The 26,110-nt window shown below is 36.1% G+C and overlaps 1 protein-coding gene across 5 annotated transcripts in view; it reads left to right on the top strand.

Moving 5' to 3' along the window:
• COL24A1 (collagen type XXIV alpha 1 chain) overlaps nt 1-26,110 on the top strand; it is a 404,519-nt gene that overhangs the window by 62,408 nt on the left and 316,001 nt on the right. For all 5 annotated transcript variants that reach the window (XM_086717446.1, XM_025934829.2, XM_086717444.1 and 2 more), the window contains 4 exons: nt 2,893-2,946; nt 15,921-15,965; nt 23,096-23,149; nt 24,377-24,421. In XM_086717446.1, the coding sequence (XP_086573572.1) occupies nt 2,893-2,946; nt 15,921-15,965; nt 23,096-23,149; nt 24,377-24,421 (198 nt within the window). The remainder of the gene's footprint in view (nt 1-2,892; nt 2,947-15,920; nt 15,966-23,095; nt 23,150-24,376; nt 24,422-26,110) is intronic.

The following is a 26,110-nucleotide window of genomic DNA, read 5'->3' as shown; positions in this document are numbered from 1 at the left end:
AAATTTATTATTAGAAACATATTTTCATTGGTCCCTTACTTATTGCAAGGAAGAATATCCTGCAGTCTGAGAAACAAAATGCCATCTTTTAAAATATCTAAATATAGGACATTTGATTTCTTACTTAAAATTTAGAAATTAGAGTTCCATTCCATTATGATGTCTGCTTTAAATAACCTTCCCCAAATTAAGCATTCCCATTTATATCAAATACTTGGTTTTATCTTTACTCATGGCTTCCCTGTCCAAAATATAGGGTGGTTCAGTATGTATACAGTTTCTGTATGAAATACAGGATGATTCAGCATTAGCATTGAGGCTAAGAAGTATGTCAGTTTTTTTTCACTTTTTGAATTACTCATTTACTAATTGTGGTTATTGCTAGATGGGAGAAATGTAGTAAGATACAGGATTTAATGATATGTTGCCATTGAGCTTTAAGTGAAATACACCTTTTAAAATTGAAAGATGTATTTCTAAAATGGCAAAATTTTAAAACATTTATTAAACATATTTATATTAAATTGGGTTCACATATATTGAGGAGGCAGGATATTAGTTATATACATATATTATGAATACATGTATAAACATTAAACGGTGAGAGTTGAGGGGGTGGATAACAAGAGTGCTTTGGTTTTAATCACTTAGCCATTTTTATAATAAATATATGGTCAGTGACATAACGACAAAAGAAATGCAGGGGCTGGTCTTTCAGCATAGAACATTCACTAAAGAACATCTCTCATAGAGCATTTAATTGAAGTGTTTAAGCCCTTTTGGGACCTTAACTTTTAAGGAGTGGTAATTGTCCTTTTCCATAAGGCAAGTGAGAGATTCTCATTTTTCAGATGGAGGAACTTTAATTTTTTTGTTAATGTTTTTAAATGTTTATTTATTTCTGAGAGATACAGAGACAGAATGCGACTGGGTTAGGGGCAGAGAGAGAGGGAGACACAGAATCCGAAGCATGCTCCAGGCTCCAAGCTGTCTGCACAGAGCCCCATGAGGGGCTCGAACTCACAAGCTGTGAGATCATGACCTGAACTGAAGTTGGACGCTCAACTGACTGAGCCACCCAGGTGCCCCAGATGGAGGAACTTTTAAAAGAAGTAAAGTGATCCACCCACGATTAGAACTAGTAGAAGGAGACAAGCCTCCAATAACCTGTTTCCTAGTGCAGCTTTCTTTTCCCTCTATTAATTGTAAAATATATATATGTGTGTGTGTGTGTGTGTGTGTGTGTGTGTGTGTGTGTGTGTATACGTGTGTGTGTGTGTGTGTGTGTGTGTGTATATATATATGTTACCTGTATAACTTTCACCCCATCACAAATGGAAGCCATCCTAATAAAATGTCAAGAAGAGGTATTAAAATGAAATTAGTACAAATGGAAAGGTATTCAATTGGTAATCATTAGAAACATTCTTTCCTCTTCTGATTGTTTAACTTGATGACGCATTAAAGTACATAGTGCAGTAAATATTAAACAGAACACAGTCACTTAGTTTACTTAGGATTATTACTTAAGTACTCTTTTTTCTTTCACAACATTGTTTTTTCGTGCATAACATATTTGCTGCAGCAGAAAGAAAGAGAGGAAGGAAAGTAAAACTGCATTTGGAGCAAAGTGTCTCAAGATTGTTACCATTCCTTTTTCTTTTTCTTTTCTTTTTTTTTTTTTTTTTAAGTTTATTTGTTTTGAAAGAGAGAGCACACACGCATGCATGAGCAGGGGAAGGGTAGAGAGGGAGAGACAGAGAATCCCCAGCAGTCTCCACACTCATCCCTGCGCCCGCCAGCACAGGGCTCAACTGGAGGGGAGAGAGGCTCAGTCCCACTACTGTGAGATCATGACCTGAGCGGAAATCGAGAGGTGGTCACTTAGCCAACCGAGCCACCCCGGTGCCCCTTCCTCATTCCTTTCTGACATGTTTTTTCCAACCCCATTCACACAGCTTCCTTTTTGTCTCTCACTGTCACTTCTGCCCACCAGACACTCCTTCCCCCTCACATCAGTATACTTTCTCCCTCCCACCCCAAGATGGGCTTGCAGGCCCTCATCAAAGTTGGGGGATCAGGAGAATGGACGGCCCTAATAGGTGAAGTCCCATCTGCGGGAGCCAAACACACATCCTCCCAATAAATTTTCTCAGCAGTTACTTCCCAGTGGTACAGCAGGCAACACCAGCACAGCCCCGGAAGCAAAAGTGTCCCTTTCTCTGCTGTGCCATGTGAGCCCAGCCCTGCTCGCCACAGCCCTGCCTGGAGGCTCCTCATGGGAATCCCACCAGATGCCAGCCTGAGCCCTCCACAGCTGCCACACAGCACGCTCATAGAACTATTTTTTCATGTTTATTCATTTTTGAGAGAGAGGGAGCAAAGGGGAAGAAGGGCAGAGAGAGAGGTGAACAGAGGATCTGAAGTAGGTACTGCACCAACAGCAGAGAGCCTGATGTGGGGCTCGAACTCACAAACCCTGAGATCATGACCTGAGCAGGTGTCTGTAGCTTAACCAACTGAGCCACTCAGGTGCCCCCCTTACAGATTTTTTTAGTAAACTTTAGATTTTTAAAACACAGTAAATCTTGGAATGACAGGAATTTAGGGAGTGAGGGCATTCCTAGAGAAAAGAATATCAGAAAAAAAGGGGGCAGAGGCATGAAGTAGGAAGTAAGGTGCAGGCATTCAGCATGGGAAGAGAGAAATGTGGGGAGCCTCAGAAAAAGTCTCAAAAGGGCCCTGAGAAAAGGTGTAACTTAAGCCTACTTGCAAAGATCAGGAATGAATGCAGTAAGATTTTGATGATGGAGATGAAATCCTGCAGCAAGGGAATTCTACTTTTCAATTCCTGTTCATAACATTAAACCTCTCTTTGTGTTTTGTTCTTAGGGCAGTCAAGGCCTTTCTGGATTAATGGGCCCCCCTGGTATGCAAGGTGATAAGGTAAGATGTAGTTTTACTTTGACATAATCCTTGTCATCTGGGTCTGGGAGCTCTTCAAGTCTTAAAATCTCATTTTGAAGTGGAGCCCAAAGTCAATGTTTTAAATTCCTTTTCTCAGCAAAAAGAATTAGGATGCTCTCCTAATCCAGGAGAGTGTTGCCCACAAAAGGCAATGCCCTATGAAAACTAAAACCCGTCAGTTAATGAAGGGAACAAAATTCACATGCAGGGATAAGTCAAAGTCACTGACAGAATGTTGAAGCTTGTCTTTTCTTCTTCTTTTTTATAAAAGGGCAATAACCTACTTCCGAAAGTTTGAAATCATTTTTTAACTTTTATTTGTTCAAAGCGAGGTATACTTGGTTATAGGTAATACTTTTGACTTTTTTTAAAAGGGTTCTCATTGTATTAAGAAATACTAATCACTGCCATGATATATATATACACACACACACACACACACACATATACACACATGTGTATATATATATATGTGTGTGTGTATATATATATATATATATATATATATATATATATATACACACACACACACACATACACACACACACACACACACATACATACACATATGAGGCCTGAAGAGTAGGGCAGAAGTCAGGATTGAGAATAGCAGGTAAAAAACAATAGCGGGGCGCCTGGGTGGCGCAGTCCGTTAAGCGTCCGACTTCAGCCAGGTCACGATCTCGCGGTCCGTGAGTTCGAGCCCCGTGTCGGGCTCTGGGCTGATGGCTCAGAGCCTGGAGCCTGTTTCCGATTCTGTGTCTCCCTCTCTCTCTGCCCCTCGCCCGTTCATGCTCTGTCTCTCTCTGTCCCAAAAATAAAATAAAAACGTTGAAAAAAAAATTAAAAAAAAAAAAACAAACAATAGCAATATGTATTCGGCAACACATATTTTTCTGAGTTGAAAAGGAATCTAATACAGCTGCTAGAATTATTTCATAAAATATGTTGTTCCATTTCCTGCTTCTCCTCTATATGTTCAGCTTGTTTTTCTTTTTCACCCAAACACTGACTTGTTGACTTTCTACAGGGAAAAGGAAGATACAAAATATCTAAGTATTAAAGGCCCCAAAATATTGAAGAGCAGTATTTGACTTGATATGGATATCTAAATACATATAATAATGAGCTGTGTCGATGTCTCTTGTATGTCTTATACCCTTTCTCTTGGGACATTTTGGTTGGAAGTGGTATTCAGGCTCTGGTTACTTGATTCAAATCCCATCTGCCATTTTCTAGGTCCCAATGACTTTGGGTAGAGTATTTAACCTCTCTATGTTTCAGTTCCCTCATTTGTAAAATGTGAGGATAATACTACCCACTTTATAGGTAGTCATTGGGAACAAGAAGTGAGATAATCCATGCAATAGAGTGTCAGACAAATTGCAAGCCCTAACAAATATTAACCATCAGCTGTTTATCTGGTTTCGTAAATATAACCTTGTTTGCTTTCCCTTATAACTCCTGCTAAAGAGCTGAATTTTAAAATGATGAAAAAGATTTTGATCTCATGGAGTATTTTCCCTCCCATGCCCACACTACCATTATTTTTATGGCCTTCAAACTAATTTTCATCTGAAACAGTACTTAGACTCTGATCACTTCTTTGATTGTAGTTGCTCCCATGGAGACAGAGACTGGAGAGTGATCATTTCTAACAGAATTGGTCTTGATATATAGTCACAAACCTGTTCAATTAATGCCACTCAGTGTACCTCTAACCACTAAATAAACCTCTGAAGATACTGTACTGACGAATAGCATCAAAGATCTCATAATATGGAAATTATTTTAATTATTTTATCTGATATTAAATATACAATATTTCACCCTAAAGAATGATACTACATATGACGAAAAACCGAATCATTACTTTCTGAAGTTAAATGATGCCTGTGGTTTGGGAAATTAATTAGCAGTTCAGGAAAGGGAACTCTAAGTAATATTGGAGTGGTTATTGTGTAGAGGACTATGCATAGAAATATCTATAGAGACAAATTTTAAAAAGTTGATTGTAACCATTATACCACATTATCATTTTAACTTTGGAATTGTGCTTACTTAAAGCAGAAGATATGGCTTTCAAAGACCTGTGCATATATTATATATGTCTTGGCTTACCAGCATTTTAAAATCTTAAGATTAATATATTCTTTTTGATCTGTATAGGTCTAGTAAAGTGAAATACAGCATTATTTTAAACAAACTGGGCTACAGATTATCCTTCAGAGACTTCCTTTCCTCTTATATGATTTTTTAAACTTTTAAAATCTGCCTTTTTTTGGTTAAAGCTGATCATATAGAAGCCAGTGGTCAGATAGCGGCGGTAGCTGAATTTTCTCTAGAGAAAGTTTTGTTGAAAATATTAGAAACAGTGGTGCTGGGTGGCTCAGTTAGTAAAGCATCTGAGTATGGCTCACGTCATGATCTCATGGGTTCGTGAGTTCGAACCCCACGTCAGGCTTTGTGCTGACAGGTGGGAGGCTGGAGCCAGCTTCCGATTCTGTGTCTCCATCTCTCTCTGCCCCTCCCCTGCCCACGCTCTGTATCTCTGTCTCTCTCTCTCAAAAATAAAGAAACATTAAAAAAAATAAATTTATTTCTGAAAAATGAAATATTCATGGTTCACTATGATTTGACAGTAGTTTAGAAAAGTGTTAAAACATTTGAGATGATTTTGTAGTTTTTCTGAGAATTTTTGAGTGTGGCTATTAATAGAAACTATATACAAATTAAAAAAAAAACAAACAAGTATTTCTAGGGAAAGGACATAAGGATTCAATCTAAACCTAAATTGATTCTTCACATATCAGGCTTGGGACAAGTTTCTATCACACTATGTGCATGTCTTGTTTTAATATGAATATACAGTAGAAGTATATTCAAAATGAGCTTGATAGACTGTTCCTGTGGCCTGTATAGAAGGGAGAAGGGCAAGACCAATTAGTGGATAAAATGCTCAGTTAACTGTGAGCTGCTTTTATGGAATTTACTAGTTTTGGTTCATGTTTTGAACCACCTAGGTCACTCTAGGTTACTTTCTTGCAAACTGGATCCATGCTAGGACAACCTAGAAAAGTAGCTCGTGTTAGCTCTAACCTGGGACTCCTGTTTCTTTCATCCTTGCAATTCCACCCATGATGTTAGTGCTACGTGAATTCTTAAGGTCCAGGTAAGAACTTAAATTATTCACTTTGTAAGTGAGAAATCTAAGGTAAGCCCAGAGAGGTTAAGGGAATTGTTCATTGTCACTCAGAATTATGGAAGGATGGAGAGATAAAACTTACTGCTACAGGATCAACTGTGCTTTTAACTATTCTTTGCATATCATGAGAGATGAGCAAAGTATTTGGGTTTTGTTTAATATAAAGTTTATTACATCCTTTTATCTTTAAACTATTTTATAAAGTATCATTATAACTATTACTACTGATATATTATGTGCCATATCCCAGTCACTCTGCTGAGCCCTATTTCTTTTCATTTTAAAAACAACTCATTGAGGGGTGCCTGTGTGGCCAGTTGGTTAAGCATCTGACTTGTGATTTTGGCTCAGGTTATGATCTCATGGTCATGAGAAGGAGCCCCACGTCAGTCTCTGCACTGAGCATGAAGCCTGCTTAAGATTCTCTCTCTTTCTCCCTCTGCCCCTCTCCTGAGCTCTCTCTCCAAAGTAAACAAACCAAAAAACAAAAACAACTCATTAAGCCAGACAGTATGTTCACTATGTCATAAATAAGTTAATTGAAGTATAAAACGGTTAAATCACTTACCCAAGACCACACTACTATTAATTGGCTGAGTTAGGACTCAAATCCAGGCCTGTTTGACACATGACTGCTCTTAATAGCTTCAAATACTGCTTCTCCATTAATTAATTCGTTTGTTAAATCAGTATTTGTAGGATGTGTATTTAGTACTGCTGACTGTTCCTGGCATGTGTACAAGAGGAAGTAAAATTTTGCTTTTCATGAAAGCCAAGGGAACAGATATAGTTTTGGATGACAGATAATAATGACTTCATTATTCCTTTTCTCTGAAAGTATCTGGAAATATTAAAATTATTCTAATATAAGTCGTACTCAAGTAATTTTGAAAATGGCTGCAAGAAAGTTGTGTTGAGAACACTCAACAGCTCATGAAAACTGTTGAGATTAATAAACAGAAGGTTGCTATTAAAAACATTCTGAACATAAGTAATATTGAGAGAAATAACAAAGTGAATGAATTAGCAGCATTGCTGTCTTTTTCCACCTTTCAGTAGATTTTTTAGTTTGCTTCTTTCTTTTTCATTTTTTATCTCTCTCCTCCCAATTTTTTTTTTAAACCAGTATCAACATCTTAACAAGCAATGTGTTTCCCCAAATTGACTGGTTACATTGCCTCAACTTAGCCACCTTCATGTAATTTTTATTTTCCTAGGAACTAAAGTATGTTTTTACTTCCCACTCAGTGTCTAAATTTGTGCCAAAAGGCAGATAAGTTGGATCCAGAGTGTATGCTGTGTTGGATGGAAGACAAGAGTCATAATTCTGAGCTTGGACTCCAGATGGATTTAAAATTGTTTTTTAATATAGCAATCAGTTGCTATATTAATGTTGGAAGTCTGCTATTTAAAATTGTAAGAACATTGACAGTGATTTCAATTGGAACACTTTTTGTAGGATCAAGAGGATGAACCAGATGGGAGCAGTTAAGCACATCTTAGCATAAAGGCATATAGCTCACAGCAATGGTGAAATATGAGCACACATTTTAATACAGATTTTTATGAACAGTGTTTGGCAGTATTTTTCTGAATATCAAAAATACTAATTACTATGGTTTTTTAGTGATAATTGTAAATCAGTGCAAATTCTTAATTGTGTTTTGATGGAATTATTTCAATTACTTAAAAAGTTTTCCATTACATATGAGGAACACAGTAAATATCTTTATAAAGTTGGAAAGGAAAAAAGAAGTGAAGCATCAAGTGGAATGCATTGTGAATTATTAGTCACTCAAAAACTAGACAGCTTTTCATAATCTATTTAAAGCAAGGACAGTACTAAGGAGCTACAATAATGCTGAATGTCCATGAGAATGACAATAAAAAATCAGGATTGGCATAAAAAATCTGTGCCCGGAGAGAGAAATAAGGAGAGTTCTGCTGCTCCACAGTTGACTCTCTAGATTATTTTCTCCCTTGCCCACTATCCTTGTAAAACTCAGCAAAGCTACATTGTGCTTTGGGTTGGTTCCCAGTCCAAGTATTGTACTGGACGTCTAATACAAAGGCTGTGCATAGGGTCTGTGCTGTCTCCACTCTTGCCATCTCCTTTCTCTGCAATCCTCCGTTCCCACTAATGGTAGGGGACACTGGGACCAAGGCAGTGCAGTACTGAACTCCCCCACAGGCAAGCCAGTGGTTACCAGAGTGGTGTAATTTGCGGGACTTGGAAACTTCCCTGTGTCCAAAGATATTTTCCTCAGTCTGGCTCTTGTGATTGACGTTTTAACATTAAGGATGAGTTCATTTGGCTAAAAGTATTTCGGTTTCCAGAAATTAAAAAAAAAAAAATCTGTGTTCTCAGAAAAAGCTGTTATCTGTCATATAACACCATTCTGAAAATTAGTTTATCATATTCTTTTTCTCTGAGAACTAGTTGAGAAGGACTATTACTAGGGTTGACGGGGCCACAGTAGAAACCGGGTACTGATTAAAGGAGGTTAGTGGGTCAGTATTGTGAGGAGGTTGGGACAAAGGTTGGCACAAGTGTGTTGTGTGCGTGAGGGAGGTATGTTCCAAGAAGAAGGGGAAGCGGGTAGAATAGAGAGGTTTGTGTGGTGTTTAATCCTGTAATGTGAGTCCCCTCAAGCTCTCCAGTTATCTGGGATCCTCCTTCAATTTATTTGTTTTTTAAAAAAATTAAACTTCTTATTCTCTTCTTATTCTTATTTATTGCCTTGCCCCAAGAAGTGCTGCCATTCTCATAGCTATTGATTTCATCTTTTTTTATGGTCATATTATCACTGTTTCTCAATTTTGCCATGCTTTTCTCTGGTTATTTTGGCCAAAACATGAATATAGGCCTTTGTTTGTATCCCTCAAGGCATTGTCACTATGACTCCTGTAGTGATTGACAAGTTTCATTAGAAACTTGCAACTACCTAATCTGTAAACCAATGCTCTTACATTACAGAAAAATAAGATTTACTACTGCCTTCAAACAACGCTGAAGTAGCAGTGGCTAAAGGGAAATATATGAGTGACTTAGGAGTCCTTACATAGTATCTCAGCCTAGTGTCCAGCACGTATTATTAGTGAGTGACTGAAGGTTGCTGCTCTTACGTTTCATTGATTGTGCCCTTTCACCCAGTCCTAGTGGTCATCTTTCTTCTCTTCTCTGCTTCTCTGCTTCCCAAATCAGTGTCTCTTCCTGTCTTATTTTCCCTGAGGCCTCTTATCAGGATTTCATCCCATTTTAGGTAGGCTGAGTAGAACTAGTTAACCTGTTTACTGATCTGTCAGTGGTGTTGCCTTTCACACGATTATATACATGGTCATCCCACCTTTGCCTTAACTTCCTGAGACTAGACAGAAGCAAAAGATCCAGGGAGGTTGCTTCAAACAAAAGAGCAGCTTCCTTCCAGAGATAAAATCTGTCAGTAACTCTCTCAAATGCTACATTTGTTTTAGTCACATCCTTTTGCCCTGCAGTTCACTCAGAAAACCAGTATTATGTAAATAAGGTATAGTCCCTGTCTTCCAGTAGCTTATGGTCTAAAGAAAGGAAACACACTAAAGTAAATTACAAAAGTGTATTATGCTATGACAAGGGCAATAATGAAGATATGAAAAGGTTATTGTAGGATGTAGTTGAGGGCAGTGGGAGAGTGTTTAGGGAACGGGGAAGGAGGCAACATCTGACCTGCATCTTGAGGATGAGCAGCCGCTAATGCTGAGGATATGGTAGTTAGTGGACATGTATGCTAGCTACACAGAGGAGATGGCAGAAACAGAGGCTCGCAGGCAAAGAGCAGTTCCTTGTTCCTGGGTTATGAAGTGTGAGACAGGAGGTGTCAGGAGATAAGGCTTGAGGGCTATTCAGGGGCAAACTCATAAAGGAACTTACATCATGTATCACTTGCGTCTATTAATTTATCATGTAATAGAGAACTACCTGATGGGTTTTAAGAAGGGGAGTGCCAAAGGCAAATCATCTACTCTCCAGTTTCTTTGGCACTTCTGTGGGCTCTGGAGGGGAATGCTTCTACCTTTCTGAAACCTAAAGTCTATAGAAGGAGGCCCCAGATAGAAAGGTAAGGTGACAATACAGAAGTGGTCTTATGCCATAGGAGAAAAGTCCTTATCTGAGTGAATATGTGTCTTTTCCATCTAGTGAGGGGAAAAGACTGTTAAAAGGAGAACACTAATAATATATAAAGTTGACAACATGGAGATTTTATCATAAGGTCATTGAGAATTTTTCTTAATATATATATACAGGCATTCCTCACTTTGGATGGTTCAAATATACACAAATTTCAGTTACTATGTTTAATGAAAATAACACCAGTCTCCCAACAACATGGTTCAAACTTCACTTACCACAGTTATTAACCACAGTTATTAACTGCGATTAATTGCATAAAGTACAAACTCTGCTATAGTCTCTTCAGTCTACAAAACAACATAACCTATAAAAACTACGTAAATAACAGCTATGCATCAAGATCAATGACCAGTCACATCATTTCATCCAGTCAGTTGGTGATTGTTCACTGTGCATCTGTTATTCAGATTATGCAGACAACAAAGTACGTAGTGTGTTGCTTCCTTGTCTCTCAGTGATAAACCTATGTGATATGTTATACAAATGGATAATCAAAAGAGGTAACTGACCAGCAAAGATGAAAGTACAACAAAATAAAGGAATCATGATAACACAGGACTTAAAATTAGAACTGAACATAAATGGAATTATAGAAAAAATAGCTGACCCTAGGACCCTGCTCCCAGTTGAGAGACCCTAGATAATGCAGCCAGAGGAACACAGGGAAGGTTAACTTTTGGACATAAATGAGGAAAGGGTTGTGATGAATAGGAGAGAGATGTCCCAGAAGAGTAACACCAGCAAAACACCCTTCACATTAGAAGAACTTTTGGAACTATTTCATGGCATTGAAAGTACTAAGGATAAAATGTTCAAAGTTGATCCAGAGTTAGAAAAGAGTGTGATAATTTGCCAAAGCACAGAAAATATGCTTGCTCAGTATGGTAATTTATACAAGAAGGCAAGCACCATTCAAACTACTCTTTATAAATTTTTTTCAAAGAAATACTTTAGTTCTCAATGTTTTTAATCTTTTAAATTATGTTGCACCAAATATTAGTTGGACATTTTTTCATTTCCCTACACAATTTTAACTGTCAGAATTTTTAACATTTTGACAAATATTTTTAAAAGTCACAGAACATTTGTAATTTTTCCCATTATTAATATTGCTTTGCATGGTTTCAGCTTGGATGGTCAGTTTTATGGGCCTGTAGTACCATATGTCCAGTGAGGATGGCCTGTATATAAGTGGTACCACCAACTTTCTTATGGATAAACATTTTATATATGCATCCAAAATTTTAATTACTTGGGCAAAGTTCAGTATCTACTTGAAATTTCTTTCTTTCCCATCTCAATATTTATGATTTTAATTCTTTAATTGTATCTCCCCCCTTCCCCTATCTCTCTTTCTCTCTTTCTCCCTCCCTCCCTCCCTCTCTCTCTTTGGTCATGTGTGGTTACCTATTGACAACATATTTGTTAGGGGTCAAATTTTTGTTAAAATAAGTATTAACATGAAACTCTCTGTTAAAATTAGATCCTAAGTCCCATTTGTTATTGTAATTCTTGGTAAGGCAGCTTTCTATCACAACAAATATTTAGACAATTGTATGATTTATTATAATGGGTCTTTAATCTATTTTAAAACAGAGTTTGTAAATTTTCCTATTGGCATTCCTTAAGGACTGTGTTCACATTGTTGGTTTTTTTTTTTTTCAATATATTCATCCAAGAAAAATTCTATGTTGTTATTTACTGGACTTTTTGTTATTCTTCCTATGTGAGTTAGAAAACAGTGACTCAAATAATATTTTCAAAAGAGTATACTATAAGCTATTTTTTAAAATAAAATGTTAGGTCCCTAGATTGGAGCTATGTCAAAATTTGAATGTAGGCATTTTTCCCAGGAATTTATTCCCTTTGCTTTTTAAAACTTTACAGACTAGTGTTTAAGTAGAATATAAATAAGGAATATAGTCACCAATATAGGGAATAGAAGGAGGCCTTTCTACAATTTGTTTTAATATTAAGAGAATTGAGATGTCATATTAGATACTTAGAATCTAGTTACTAGAATCAGGTTACTCTCAAATCCATTCACGTCTTTCCATCAATTCATTCATTCATCCATCCAAGTCCCTTCATTGAGTAATTAATGAGCACTTCCTATGAGCCAGGCACTATTCTGGACACTGGGGATACCACACTGAATAGAATAGATAAGGAACTTCAGTTTAAACTCTATAAGGAGCTCTCCACTGTCTCTTATTCCTCCACTCAAATCTGATTTACAATTATCTTTTACTAGACTATAAAAGCCTCCGACCTGACCCATTCTTTTCCATTTACATATCTCAGAGTCCTCACCTTTGATTTATTTATTTTTATTTATTTTTTTATAATGCTTTATTTTTTTATTTTTTTCAATATATGAAATTTATTGTCAAATTGGTTTCCATACAACACCCAGTGCTCTTCCCCAAAAGGTGCCCTCCTCAATACCCATCATCCACCCTCCCCTCCCTCCCACCCCCCATCAACCCTCAGTTTGTTCTCAGTTTTTAACAGTCTTTTATGCTTTTCACCTTTGATTTAGATCTTATGGTTGAATCTGCTTTTTCTCTGATATATACATCAGTCTTACTTAAATTCTGCCTATGCCTGAATGGCCAAATTAACTAATAAATATGCCTTTGTTTTTCATTCAATGAAGCTAAATTAAAAAAAAAAAAAAGCAGTGGCTTTCTTACAGATCCAAGTAATCACAGAATGCTAGCAATAAAAGGAAATTTTATTTTATTTTATTTTATTTTTTTTTATTTATATATGAAATTTATTGTCAAATTGGTTTCCATACAATACCCAGTGCTCATCCCAAAAGGTGCCCTCCTCAATACCCATCACCCACCCTCTCCTCCCTCCCACCCCCCATCAACCCTTAGTTTGTTCTCAGTTCTCAACAGTCTCTTATGCTTTGGCTCTCTCCCACTCTAACCTCTTCTTTTTTTTTTTTTTTTCCTTCCCCTCCCCCATGGGTTCCTGTTAAGTTTCTCAGGATCCACATAAGAGTGAAACCATATGGTATCTGTCTTTCTCTGTATGGCTTATTTCACTTAGCATCACACTCTCCAGTTCCATCCACGTTGCTACAAAAGGCCATATTTCATTTTTTCTCATTGCCACGTAGTATTCCATTGTGTATATAAACCACAATTTCTTTATCCATTCATCAGTTGATGGACATTTAGGCTCTAAAAGGAAATTTTAAATAATTTTACTCACTGCCATCATTTTTACAAATATAGACTTCAAAGCTCATGCTGTAGTTAGTTAGTGGCAAAACTGGACCTAGAACTCAGCCTGCTTGGTCTGTTCTTTATTATTGTTAGCAGTGAAAAGACAACCAGAACATTTTGTTTAACTCAGGCTCTTCTGGTTGCAAAGAATGGAGAGTTAGGCTATCTCAAGGAAGAGAAAATTCTTTTAGTCCTCTCTGTAGTATTAAGGGAAGCAGGGACCCACGGAATCTAAAAATAGGTGCTGTAATGTAACTTGGTCTTATGGAGACAAGCACTGATTCAAAGCAGCTCTGAGTGGCGTAGCTGCCTTAGTCCGTGGATCTTTTACTGTACTTTTCTAGTACTGCTACTCTCTGTTCTTCCCACATCTGCCCTTTTGTGTTATCTCTGAGAACAACTTTCTTAACATAGTTTCTGCTTATTCTAAATTCTGTGTTTATACTTTGGTTTTCTTGTGACATCTCAATTCCCCTTAACCTTTGTGAATCTTTCTCGCTTCAGCCCCCTACTGCTTAGTACCTGAATTTTTCTTTCTTTCCTTTTTAAAAAATAGTTTCATTTAATTAAAAAAAGAATTTGACTGACCCAGCTTGTTCCTAGTTAGGCAAAACTCTTTATTCCGAGTGACTTCATTGCCTTCTGGCCAGACTTTGTATTGGCCTCCTTTAGATCAAGTGTTGTTTCCTGTGGCTGAGATGAGCAGGAGTGAGTTCATGAAGAAAAGATCATGACTGTTGCTGCCCCTTTATTAGAGTCTCTGGATGAGAAACAATCCCTTCAAAGGAAATTGTACATACAGAAGATACCATGTTTAACATGCCTACTTCACTGTTGTAAACTGCTTCAGGAAATGTAAATTAAAGACGTTATGCTTTTTTCATCTTGGGCTAGGGGAGGGAGGAATCTCTGGCCAGAAAAACAAGTGGTAGCCAAAGAAAGGGAAGCATGTAGTTAGACTCAAGCATTCACAGAAATAAAAATAAATAAGTAAATAAATAAACACTTTTTTAAAAAAGGTAAAAGAGATAAGCCTATGGCAGAGGTTTCTCTACCTATGTGCCTCTTACCTTGGCTTCTCGTTACTCACCTTCCTGACACTTCCTCAGGAGCTGCTTAGCTCCCACCTTCCTAGAGCTGCTGTCTCATCTTAGGGAGCCACCACCACCTTGTTACTGCTGAGGACATTTCTTATGTCCTATTATAAAAAGTGAAGAGGAGCACCTGGGTGGCTCAGTTAGTTGATCCTCTGACTCTTGAGTTCAGCTCAGGTCATGATCCCAGGGTTGTGGGATCAAGTCCTGTATTGGGCTCTGCGCTGAGCATGGAACCTACTTGGGATTCTCTATCTCTTTCTCTCTCTCTCTCTCTCTCTCTCTCTCTCTCTTCATCTTCTGCCCCAACTTTCTCTCTCAAAAAAAAGTGACTTAGCTTTGACGATATTTTTATTTGTGGAATCTCAGGTGACATTTGGACGACTGAGAACAATATATCTCATATTTTGTAATTAGGCTGATCTTTAACTATCTTTAAAAAAATGTAAACTCAGAGCAAACTTGAGCTAAAAGATTGGGTATATTAGATGCTGTAGGTAAATGAGTAACTTTAATAATGCCATGATTTATGAAATATTTAATTTCTTTGGTTGATCTATCATGGTGATCTATAATTAAGGTTTGTGCATATCGATGAGAATGTTTCTTTCTTCCTGTCCCTTCTTTTAGCCTTATTTTGCTCACAGATCTTTCTAGAAGAAAAAGGATATTATCTATTTTATATCTTTGGGTATTAATAATGGAGATTAAATATTTGATTTTGGTTATAGTATATGGAAAATTTTTTTGTTACTGATTTTTTAGCTCAATAAAGCCCCTTTTGTCATAGGACCTGTGAGTGGCCTCTTTGATTTGTCTTAGCTCATTCATGGAGTGTGATTACAATGATTGGATTAGAGAAACTGCCTGGATATGGTCCAGTTTTTCAATAATTACAAATAGATTTTGTCTGACAGCATTTTGCTTCAGCATTAATAAACTAAAACCAACTGTTAAAAAGCATCAGTAAGATTTAGCAGATCCATTGCTGGATACCAGCTTTATATAAAAGATGCTGTTCTGTATTCTTTTTTCAATACTATGCTACCATTTCAGTTGATAGTAACAAAGAATTCAAATAACGCTCAAATTGAAGATTAGTAAGTAATAAATTAGTAAGAATTAACATTCATTTATGAGAAAACCAAATTGGGGGGGGGAACCAACTTGGCACCTTTGTTTAGTTCTTTTGCTTGTACGAATTTACTGTTCATAACATGTCTTCACCTTTACCATTGCAGGGTCTCAAAGGCCATCCGGGGCTCCCAGGTCTCCGAGGTGAACCAGTAAGTACTTCGTAAAACTTATATCTTCTACAGTAAAAAAAGACACACATTAGGGACTCCTTGAGAGATTCTTTTTCCCCACTTATTTAAGATTTTCTTCTCAATTATTTTCAATTTTTAGTGCAGGACAAACTTTTTCAATTAATCACGTTATAGTTTTGTTTATTTTTCCCAAACCCCTGATTGACTTTAACTATCTGCTTAACATATTCCAGGACAGCAGTTCTTAAACTTTAAAAAAAAAAATTCTTTAAGGGGCACCTGGGTGGCTCAGTAAGTTGAGCATCTGACTTCAGCTCAGGTCATGATCTCATGGTCCATGAGTTGGGGCCCCGCATCTGGCTCTGTGCTGAGAGCTCAGAGCCTGGAGCCTGCTTCGGATTCTGTCTCCCTCTCTCCCTACCCCTCCCCCACTCGTGCTCGCTCTCTCTCTCTCTCTCTCTCTCTCTGCCTCTCAAAAATAAAGAAAACTAATACAAACATTTTTTTAATAAATAAATGAATAAAAATTTTTTAAGTTTGTTTATTTTGAGAGAGAGAAAGCACAAGTGGAGAAGGGGCAGAGAGAGAGGGAGAGAGAGAGAATCCCAAGCAGGCTCTGCACAGTGAACCCATGAACCATGAGGTCATGACCTGAGCCGAAGTTGGATGCTTAGCCAACTGAGCAACTAGTTCTTAAACTTTTGAGGTTCAAAAGCCCCTCTGAGAATGTCATAAGTGCTATGAGCTCTTTCCCCAGAAAACACACATATTCATGCATATGCATGTACCTGCACATGTGCATACACACAACTGATTACTTTGTATTTTTTTGTTTTTATATTTTCTTTCACACATTTGATTTTTTATACAATTTCAGGGGCTTGCCTATTTGCAAAAGCCTGTCCATAGCTGTTAGTTTCCTGACCCTTGCATGAAGGAATGTAAATAAATTTTAATAAAAATCCAAATTAGAATAGCACATATGCTATTGTCCATTACACACATATTTAAAAGCCAAAATAGTTTGGGAGCCTTGTAGTTTTTATCTTGTAATTCTTTGTCTTCCCCACCAGAAAACAATATATATCATAGGGAGAAAAATAAAGCCATTTCTTTTGTTTTCAACACAATGTGTACTAGGTCAGTATGAATAAAGCAATGAAAACTAACTAATTAGAAACTAACTAAGGTGAGGGACACCATTACTGGAGATTCAGCAGAGAGTGTCCCTTACAGTACACTCTGTTCAGTCCCTGAGACACAATTTTTCAAAATTACTAATTACTAAATATAACAAGTGATGCATGTACCTGTAATAGGTGTAATCTCAGTTTCTTGAATCAAACAAGGGCTGGAAAACATTTAGGGGGAAAAAGTCAGAAAGGCAGGAGGGATTAGTCCCCAGGGAGAAAAAAAAGAATCTCTAGAAAACTGCTTTGGCACAAATGTATGAATTCTAATGAAGAAAACCTAATTATTTCACAAGTAAGTGAAAAATTGACCCGTCAGTACTAACGGGTGTTCTCACAGCTATATAACCTATATAACCTCATAGCTCTATAACCTAGTTCTTAGTATATTTGTTATTGTTTTGAGGGAGGTATGTGTTTTAGAAGCATCTAAAATCAATTTTAAAGGTTGGAAAATGTATTTTGGAATCAGTTATTGCTTTTCATTCTATTTATTTCCAGAAAAAAGGGCAAAATTGGTGTTAACTGTGAAATACAATTAAAACCCTTTTGCATTTTAACTGTGAAAACACTGTAGAAATTAAGAGGAGCATAACTAATTTGGTAGGAGATGTTTACTTCTGGAAAATTTATAAATATCTACAAATCGGTGGACAAACATTTGGAAAATAATTGTATCATCTGTGCAAGCTCTAGTAATAGGAACTGCCATTTATTGAATCTTTATTAGCTACTAAACTGTACCTACTATTAACTACAACTTCTAGTACTACAATTATTTATTGAATATTTCCACATGTTAACTAATTTAATACACACCAACACTAAGAATTATTGCAGTTTACCCACTTTTAAATATATTTCTACACATTGTTCTGTCTTCTTTACACAATAATCCTGTGATCCCGAAATTATTATTCTACTTTACTAATTCTACTTGGTAGCAGTGCTGGGATTCTCGATGAAGTCTGATAGTCTCAGGGTGTTTGCTTTTAATGCTTGAAGTTAGAAGTAGGATTGGAGCAGGTTTCCTATTCCTTATTTCTGCAGGGTCTAAAGATACAACTTTGTGTCTAAACTGCTCCATTCAATCTGTAGATTTAAGTGGGCCACATTTTGTTTTTAACACGTTTAAGTGCATAGTGAATTGAGTTGTAGTGTTTGTTTTGAATTTCTTTTGAGCTTCTGTGGTTGTCACAGTGATTTTAGGGTGTGGTTGGTTTAGACATGTTTATGCCATGTAGGATTATGCTGAAGGCTTACTTGTTTACTTTGTTTACTGCTATTCCAGGATAGCAGAATTTAGGCATCCAGCAGAATTCTTTTGTGTATTTCTCTTTGCAGCTGGAATGTCTTAAATCTCTACATGTTGCCTTAATACCCGCTATGAAAATCCATTCAAAGTCAGATTTCCTTTATGTCTTAAAACAGATTGCTTTTTAATAGAGAGTTCAATTTACCTAATTTGGCTAGGAGAGGAATGAAAACGATGATGGTTGGTCTTAGCCAGACAGTGACCTACAGAATAAAAACAGTCTTTTAAATTTGTTTCACTTCTTTCTATTGGCATAACTTAATAGAAGGTTTTGTGAATGTCTGGATATAGGCCTGTGTATTTTAGAATTGGATGAGGGATAAAGGAAGCTGTTGTAAATAGACTGGGGCAAATCTCGTAATTAGAGATTTAATTTCCTAATTAAATTAGAATTTCCTTAGAGTAATATTGGAAGTTATGTGCACTTTAGCACTATACCAGGAAAGCAGCCTGGGATGGTGGTCTCTGGAATTAGACTTGCTGACTCAAATCTTGGCTTCCCACTTATTGTCTGAGTGACTTTCCACTGGTGACAAATGCTCTACGTTTCATTTTTTAATCTGTAAAATAAATAATGATACCTACTTTCTAGGGTCTAGGCAGATTAAATAAGATATTACACATAAAATACTTGAAATTGTGCCTGGCATAAGATAGGTGCTAAATGAATGTTATTATGGGAATATAATATTATATATATTGTAGTAAGGTAATATTTAGTATGTAAATATGGTTTTGGAAATTCATAGGCTAAATCTCTCCAAATGTAGATAAGAGTTTTATTCTGCAGGGGCACCTGGGTGGCCTATCTGGTTAAGTGTCAGACTTCAGCTCAGGTCATGATCTCACAGCTGGTGAGTTCGAGCCCCGCATCAGGCTCTGTGCTGATAGCTTGGAGCCTGGAGCCTGCTTCGGATTCTGTGTCTCCTGTCTCTCTGCTTCTCCCCCATTCATGCTCTGCTGCCTCTCTCTCTCTCTCAAAAATAAATAAGGATTCAAAAAAAACAAACAAAAAAAAAAAGAGGGGCACCTGGGCGGCTCAGTCGGTTGAGCGTCTAACTTCGGCTCAGGTCATGATCTCACGGCTGGTGAGTTCGAGCCCCACATCAGGCTCTGTGCTGACAGCTCAGACCCTGGAGCCTGCTTCAGATTCTGTGTCTCCCTCTCTCTCTGCCCCTAACCCACTTGCATTCTGTCTCTGTCTCTCTCAAAAATAAACAAACACTAAAAAAAAAAAAAAAAAAGAATTTTATTCTGCAATTCTCAGAAATCCACTTGTTCACTCACTTTCCGTTAAATTGTCCATTGCCATGTCCATTGCCATCCACATATATATGGATGAATGTCTATATGTACATGTACATACATATGTGTATGTATGATATGTGTATGTATGTGTGTGTGCATGACACAACTTTTGTCAGATTGTCTCAGTTCATATCCAGGCTCTGCTGCTTACTCACTGTGGCATCTTGGGCAATTTTCATAACTTCTCTGTATCTTATGCCAAATGGAGGATGGAGAAAATAGCATCTATCTCATAGATGTAGGATATATGTAAAGTGCTTGGCATAGTGATTGACACATAAAAAGTGCTCGATAAATGGTAATTGTTGGAGGAAGAGGAAAGGAGGGAGAAAAATGAGAACAAAATTGAGAGAGATTCTGAGGAAAGGGGAAATAAAGACATATAAGAAGCCTTCATATCTAATAGAATGGGAGGGCAAAAACTTTACCTATGATCCTCCATTTGTCTTTTCCTTGGTCTTCTCTTTCTATAGATTTTCCAAATTTGGGAGCATTTTATAGTATTTTTCTACTTAAACTGGAGGTAATACTCTTCTGTGTGCTTCGGAGCAGAGGGACAAAGGGCTAGTGTCTTTTATCTGTTTTACAAACAATAAGAAGGAAATGAATTTTACATAATAAATAAGTAATCCATGAAATTTACCTTTGCTGTCACCATTTGAGGTTAGGTAAAGGCAGTTCAACATGTATGCTTCTGGCATTTCCTTGGCTCAAGAATTATTTAACAGATCTAGACTCTGAATAAACTAATGAATGAATGAATAAATAGTGTATCAATGAAAGTAAAAACAAATGGAGATATTTCTTCTCTCTTGATGGTCTAGGCCTGTAGAAGCTTCCTTTCTTATGCCTTTGATTCTCTATATATCAGCCTGCCTTCAGCAAACCTTGTTTGAAAATAAAAAATACAAAGTTGCCAATGTAAAATGAATTTACTAGGTTTGTTTGTTAGTGTGTTATTTGGATAGGGATTGCATTAAATGTGTAGATTGCTTTGGGTAGTATTATGGTGTTATTTTGTTAGGGATTGCTGGTGTTATTCGGATAGGGATTGCATTGAATGTGTAGGTTGCTTTGGGTACTATAGACATTTTAATAATATTTGTTCTTTCAATCCATGAGAATAGAATGTTTTTCCATTTCTTTGCATCGTCTTCAATTTCTTTCATAAGCTTTCTATAATTTTCAGCATACAGATATCTTACCTCTGGTTTGGTTTATTCCTAGGTATCTTCCAATTTTTGGTGCAATTGTAAATGGGATCAAATCCTTGATTTATTTTTCTGCTGCTTTGGTATTGGTGTATAGAAATGCAACCAATTTCTGTACGTTGATTTTATATCCTGCGACTTTGCTAAATTCACATATCAGTTCTAGCGGTTTTTTGGTGGAGTGTTTCAGGTTTTCCACATAGAGTATCATGTCATCTGCAAAGAGTAAAAGTTTTATATCTTTTTGTTGTCTGATTGCTGAGGCTAGGACTTCCAGTACTATGTTGAACAACAGTGGTGAGAGTGGACATCCCTGTCGTGTTCCTGACCTTAGGGGGAAAGTCTCAGTTTTTTCCCATTGAGGATGACATTAGCTGTGGGCCTTTCATATATGCCTTTTATGATGTTGAGGTATGTTCCTTCTACCCCTACTTTCTTTAGGGTTTTTATCAAGAAAGAATGCTGTATTTTGTCAAGTGCTTTTTCTGCATCTATTGAAAGGATTATATGGTTCTTATCCTTTCTTTTATTAATGAGGTATATCACACTGATTGATTTGTAAATATTAAACTAGCCCTCCAGCCCAGGAATAAATCTCACTTGATCATGGTGAATAATTCTTTTCATGTACTGTTGAATTTGGTTGTCTAGTATCTTGTTGAGAGTTTTTGCATCCAGATTCATATATATATATATATATATATATACACACACACACACACACAATAAAATATTACTCAGTGGTCAAAAAGAGTGAAATCTTGCCATTTGCAACAACATAGATGGAACTGGAGTGTGTTATGCTAAGCAAGTGAAATAAGTCAGTCAGAGGAAGACAAACATCATATGATTTAACTCATATGTGGAATTTAAGAAACAAAACAAATGAATATAGGATAAAGGAAGGAAGAATAAGATAAAATCGGAGAGGGAGGCAAACCATAATGGGTGTTGGGCATTAAGGAGGGCATTTGTTGGGATGAGCACTGGGTGTTATATGTAAATGATGAATCACTGGGTTACACTCCTGAAACCAATACCACACGGTATTTTAACTATCTTGAATTCAAATACATAATTTTTTAAAAAATAAATAAAAAATGAGTTTACTTGGGTGCCTGGGTGACTCAATCAGTTGAGCATCCGACTCTTGGTTTCAGCTTAGATCATGATATCAGGTTCATGGGATTGAGCCCTGTGTTGGCTCTGCACTGAGCATGGAGCCTGCTTAAGATTCTCTATCTCTCTCTCTCTGCCCCTTTCCCCTGCTTGCGCATGCTGTCTCTCTCTCTCTAAAACAAAAAAGAAAAATTTAAATGAATTTACAATTCCAGTGTCACTGTTTGAATTTTTAGATAGAGATATATCATGATTGAGGTAATTACCACTCAATATCCATTTCTTAATCAGACTTGCTATAAAAAAAAAGTTTATTTTAGGAAGGAAGAAGAGGTTGGTTCTGAAGTTCACTGCCCCTTTTAGTCTTCTGGGGCTCATGCTCAGACATTAAGGACATCATGCTTAACATGCAAGATGTTGAGGTAAGAAAATGATTGAGACACAAGACAATATAAAAAGACACTGGTTATTAAGAAGTGTACCAACTCTTGGGGCATCTGGGTGGTTCAGTTGGTTGAGCATCTACTTTGGGTCAGGTCATGTTCTCATGGTTCATGAATTCAAGCCCCACATCAGGCTCACTGTTGTCAGTGCAGAGCCTGCTTCAGTTCTCTGTCCCCCTCTCTTTACCCTCCCTTGCTTGTGCTCTCTCAAATAAATATTTATTAAAAAAATAAAAGAAAGATATTAATGTACCAACTCTTTCTAGGATAGGTGTCTTATTTATGTAGTGCTGGAATTTTCCATCCTGGATTTATCATTAATAATCAATGTCTCATTTAGAGCCCTAATCTAACAGTTTTATTTACATTTATTTAGTTATTTTGGCTCATTTTAATTTCAAGTAGGTGATTTCAGTCAGATAAACAATGTGTAGGATCTTTGGTCCTTCTGTGGCGAAAAAAATTCTTTCTGAACTTGAATATTATAATTGTGCCAAATTTGTTTCCTTGGGCTTCTTTTGGTTTTGTTGTATTGTTTTATTTATTTTGTTTTTTATTTCAGGGAATTCCAGGATTCACTGGTAATATTGGTTCACGTGGTTACCCTGGCAGGCAGGTGAGGTAACTATATTTATACTTTTCCTTTTATGTTCCTTTGTATTAATGCATTGCACTTTCTGATTTTCAGAGTTAGTGTTCAAATAATAATTGGTTTACTTTTATCAAATAACGAATTACTCATGGCAAAATAATTCAAAATCAAAATTATAAAAATCCTCCAGAATCTTACTGTAGAAAGTTATGTGTAAAATTGGAGTAGAGTTTTTAAACATGTATGATGTGATACAATGGAACCTTCAAAATTAAAATGCCCAAGAGTCTAATAAGATTTTAAAACAATCCTGTGGCTGATTTTACAATACTGCCACTGACTAAAATGAAGTAATGGTAAGAGTTCAGATTGGATAACAAGTATTATTTTTTAATAGCAGAGTTATAAAAACTTGAGAGTTTGATAGTGCTATATATACCACTACCAAACACTTTTATCTGAAATGAATTCAAGTCTTTGTATATGGTTTTGAAAATTCATTCTAATTATTTCATATTTATTTCCCTCTAATTTATAACTTTCTTTCTTGTAGACTACTAACAGAATAAATTTTCTTTCATAGGTTTTCATGAAGGCTTACTCTTGAAATTGATTATTCATTTAGCATACTAAAAAACTATAGTTATAATATCTTTTTTATTCTCAAGAATAAGGGAAATGAAAATGCCAAAAAGTAATCTATAGTTAACAAAATTCCACATTTTGGGCCTTTAAAAATACATGGAAGGTATTGTATATTACAGTCTTACCACCGAGTGATGATTTATGTTATCTGAAACATAAAATATAAATGTTCAAGTATATGGACATTGATCTGAAGTTAAAATGTATTTTTTTAAATTATGGGAATATATTTTAGATATTTTAACTAGAAGTGTTTTAAAAGAAGACAATTTTCCAATGAGAAATAATTTAATTAAAATTTATTTTTTATATCTTATAATGTGTGTTAATCTACCTTGTTTGGCTGTCTAAAAACATATATATATATATATATACACACATATATAGTGCCTCTAAATATATATATTATATATATATATATCAGAACCTCTTTTGGTTCTGAAATGCTAAAACTTCTTGACCATATATAGTCTTCATTAAGTATACCTAGTTCTGAATTTTATACTTGTGAAAAATGATACCTCTTTATGTACCCATTTCATTTTATTTATCAACAATGCTTTCAAAATACTGTAGTATGATGATGATGTCTTTTGTTCACACTAGGGTGTAGCTGGACCAGAAGGTAATCCAGGTCCTAAAGGTATACGAGTAAGTAAGCATTTTCATCATTTTGTAAGCATGCTTGCATACAAGTAGGATGAAATATATAAAATAGTTATCAGTTTCACACTTGTGTAGGAGCTTTGAATATAATGCCAGTTTAGCCTAAAAAAGAAGTTCATTTGTTTAATAGATACATTCACTGTTAATGGCAACAGAAAGCACTCTTATAGTAGTTTTACATCATTCTTTTCTATACTTTCTGGCTTCTAGCATGTCTGGTGTGTTAGAATATACTCTATAGTATAATTTATATATGAAGTCTATAGACCTAAGAAATCATGATAAAAAAATATGAAGAGGAAACAAAATTCATATTAATTTCAAGGCTGAGATAATATGATGCAAAAACTATCTGGAGTAAAAAATATATATATCTGAAAAGAAGAAAATAAGCTTATCATATCGAGAATATACCACTGTACTTCTGAACCATTAAGGAGTTTTGTTAGTCACTTTAAATCATTAAGGGAGTAAAAATAATTACCGTGATATCTTATGTAGTGTCCTACACATTAAAATCAAAGGTAGTCTAAGAAAAATTAAAAAGTAAACTAAAATTTTTGTTTTTTAAAATTTTCTATTTTTAATGGCAAGTTATTTTCCAGAATCTACCTGCATGCCTTATATTATCTAAAATGCCTTTTTGAAATAAAGCATAATGTATTTTACACAGTATGTGCTATAATGATGTCTTTAATTCCTAAATATTTTCAAATACTTTCATGTGTATTTTCTTCTCTTATTTTGCTGTCAATCCTGTGAAGGAATTTTACAGGTGAGAAAAGAGTAAGCTAAGGAATTTACATGACTTAGCAAAGTCATAGCTAGCTAGAAGTAGACCCAAAGTCTTTTCACCTTTATTCTGTACTCTTACCTCTATTTCATACTGTTTCTACTCTTGCATTAAGTGAAAATATAGCGGGGACAAGTCATATGTTTTTTTTAATTAGAAACTGTACCAAAAGCACATATTGACTTGGATCCGGGAAGAAGATATTTTAGTGGTCAAGAACATGGACTTTGGAGTTAGAAGGACCTGCTTTTTTGGTTTTTTTCCTTCATGTAAAAATCTTATTAGATAATGATAATAAAACTTGCAATTAAGGTAGTTATGATAATAACCACCTGACCTTAACATTCTTTTTTTGTTGGTTTGTTTATTTATTTATTTATTTTGAGAGAGAAAGAAAGAGCACGAGCAGAGGATGGGCAGAGAGAGAGAGAATTCTAAGCAGACTGTGCTGTCAATCCAGCGTGGGGCTCAATCTCACAAACTGTGAGACCATGACCGGAACTGAAATCAAGAGTCGGATGCTTAACCGACTGAGCCACTCAGGTGTCCCCTTGAGCTTAACATTCTTTTTTTTTTTTTTTAAATATGAAATTTTTTGTCAAATTGGTTTCCATACAACACCCAGTGCTCATCCCAAAAGGGTGCCCTCCTCAGTGCCCATCACCCACCCTCCCCTTTCTCCCACTCATCAACCCTCAATTTATTCTCAGTTTTTAAGAGTCTCTTATGGTTTGGCTCTCTCCCTAACTTTTTTTTTCTCCTTCCCCTCCCCCATGGTTCTTTTAAGTTTCTCAGGATCCACATAAGAGTGGAAATATATGGTATCTGTCTTTCTCTATATGACTTATTTCACTTAGCATCACACTCTCCAGTTGCATCCA

The sequence above is a fragment of the Puma concolor genome, chromosome C1 (assembly GCF_028749965.1).
Source record: "Puma concolor isolate L17-30 chromosome C1, mPumCon1.1.hap2, whole genome shotgun sequence".
Taxonomy (NCBI): Eukaryota; Metazoa; Chordata; class Mammalia; order Carnivora; family Felidae; genus Puma; species Puma concolor.
The sequence above is the reverse complement of the archived record's forward strand: the minus strand, read 5'-3'. Positions and strand labels throughout refer to the sequence as shown.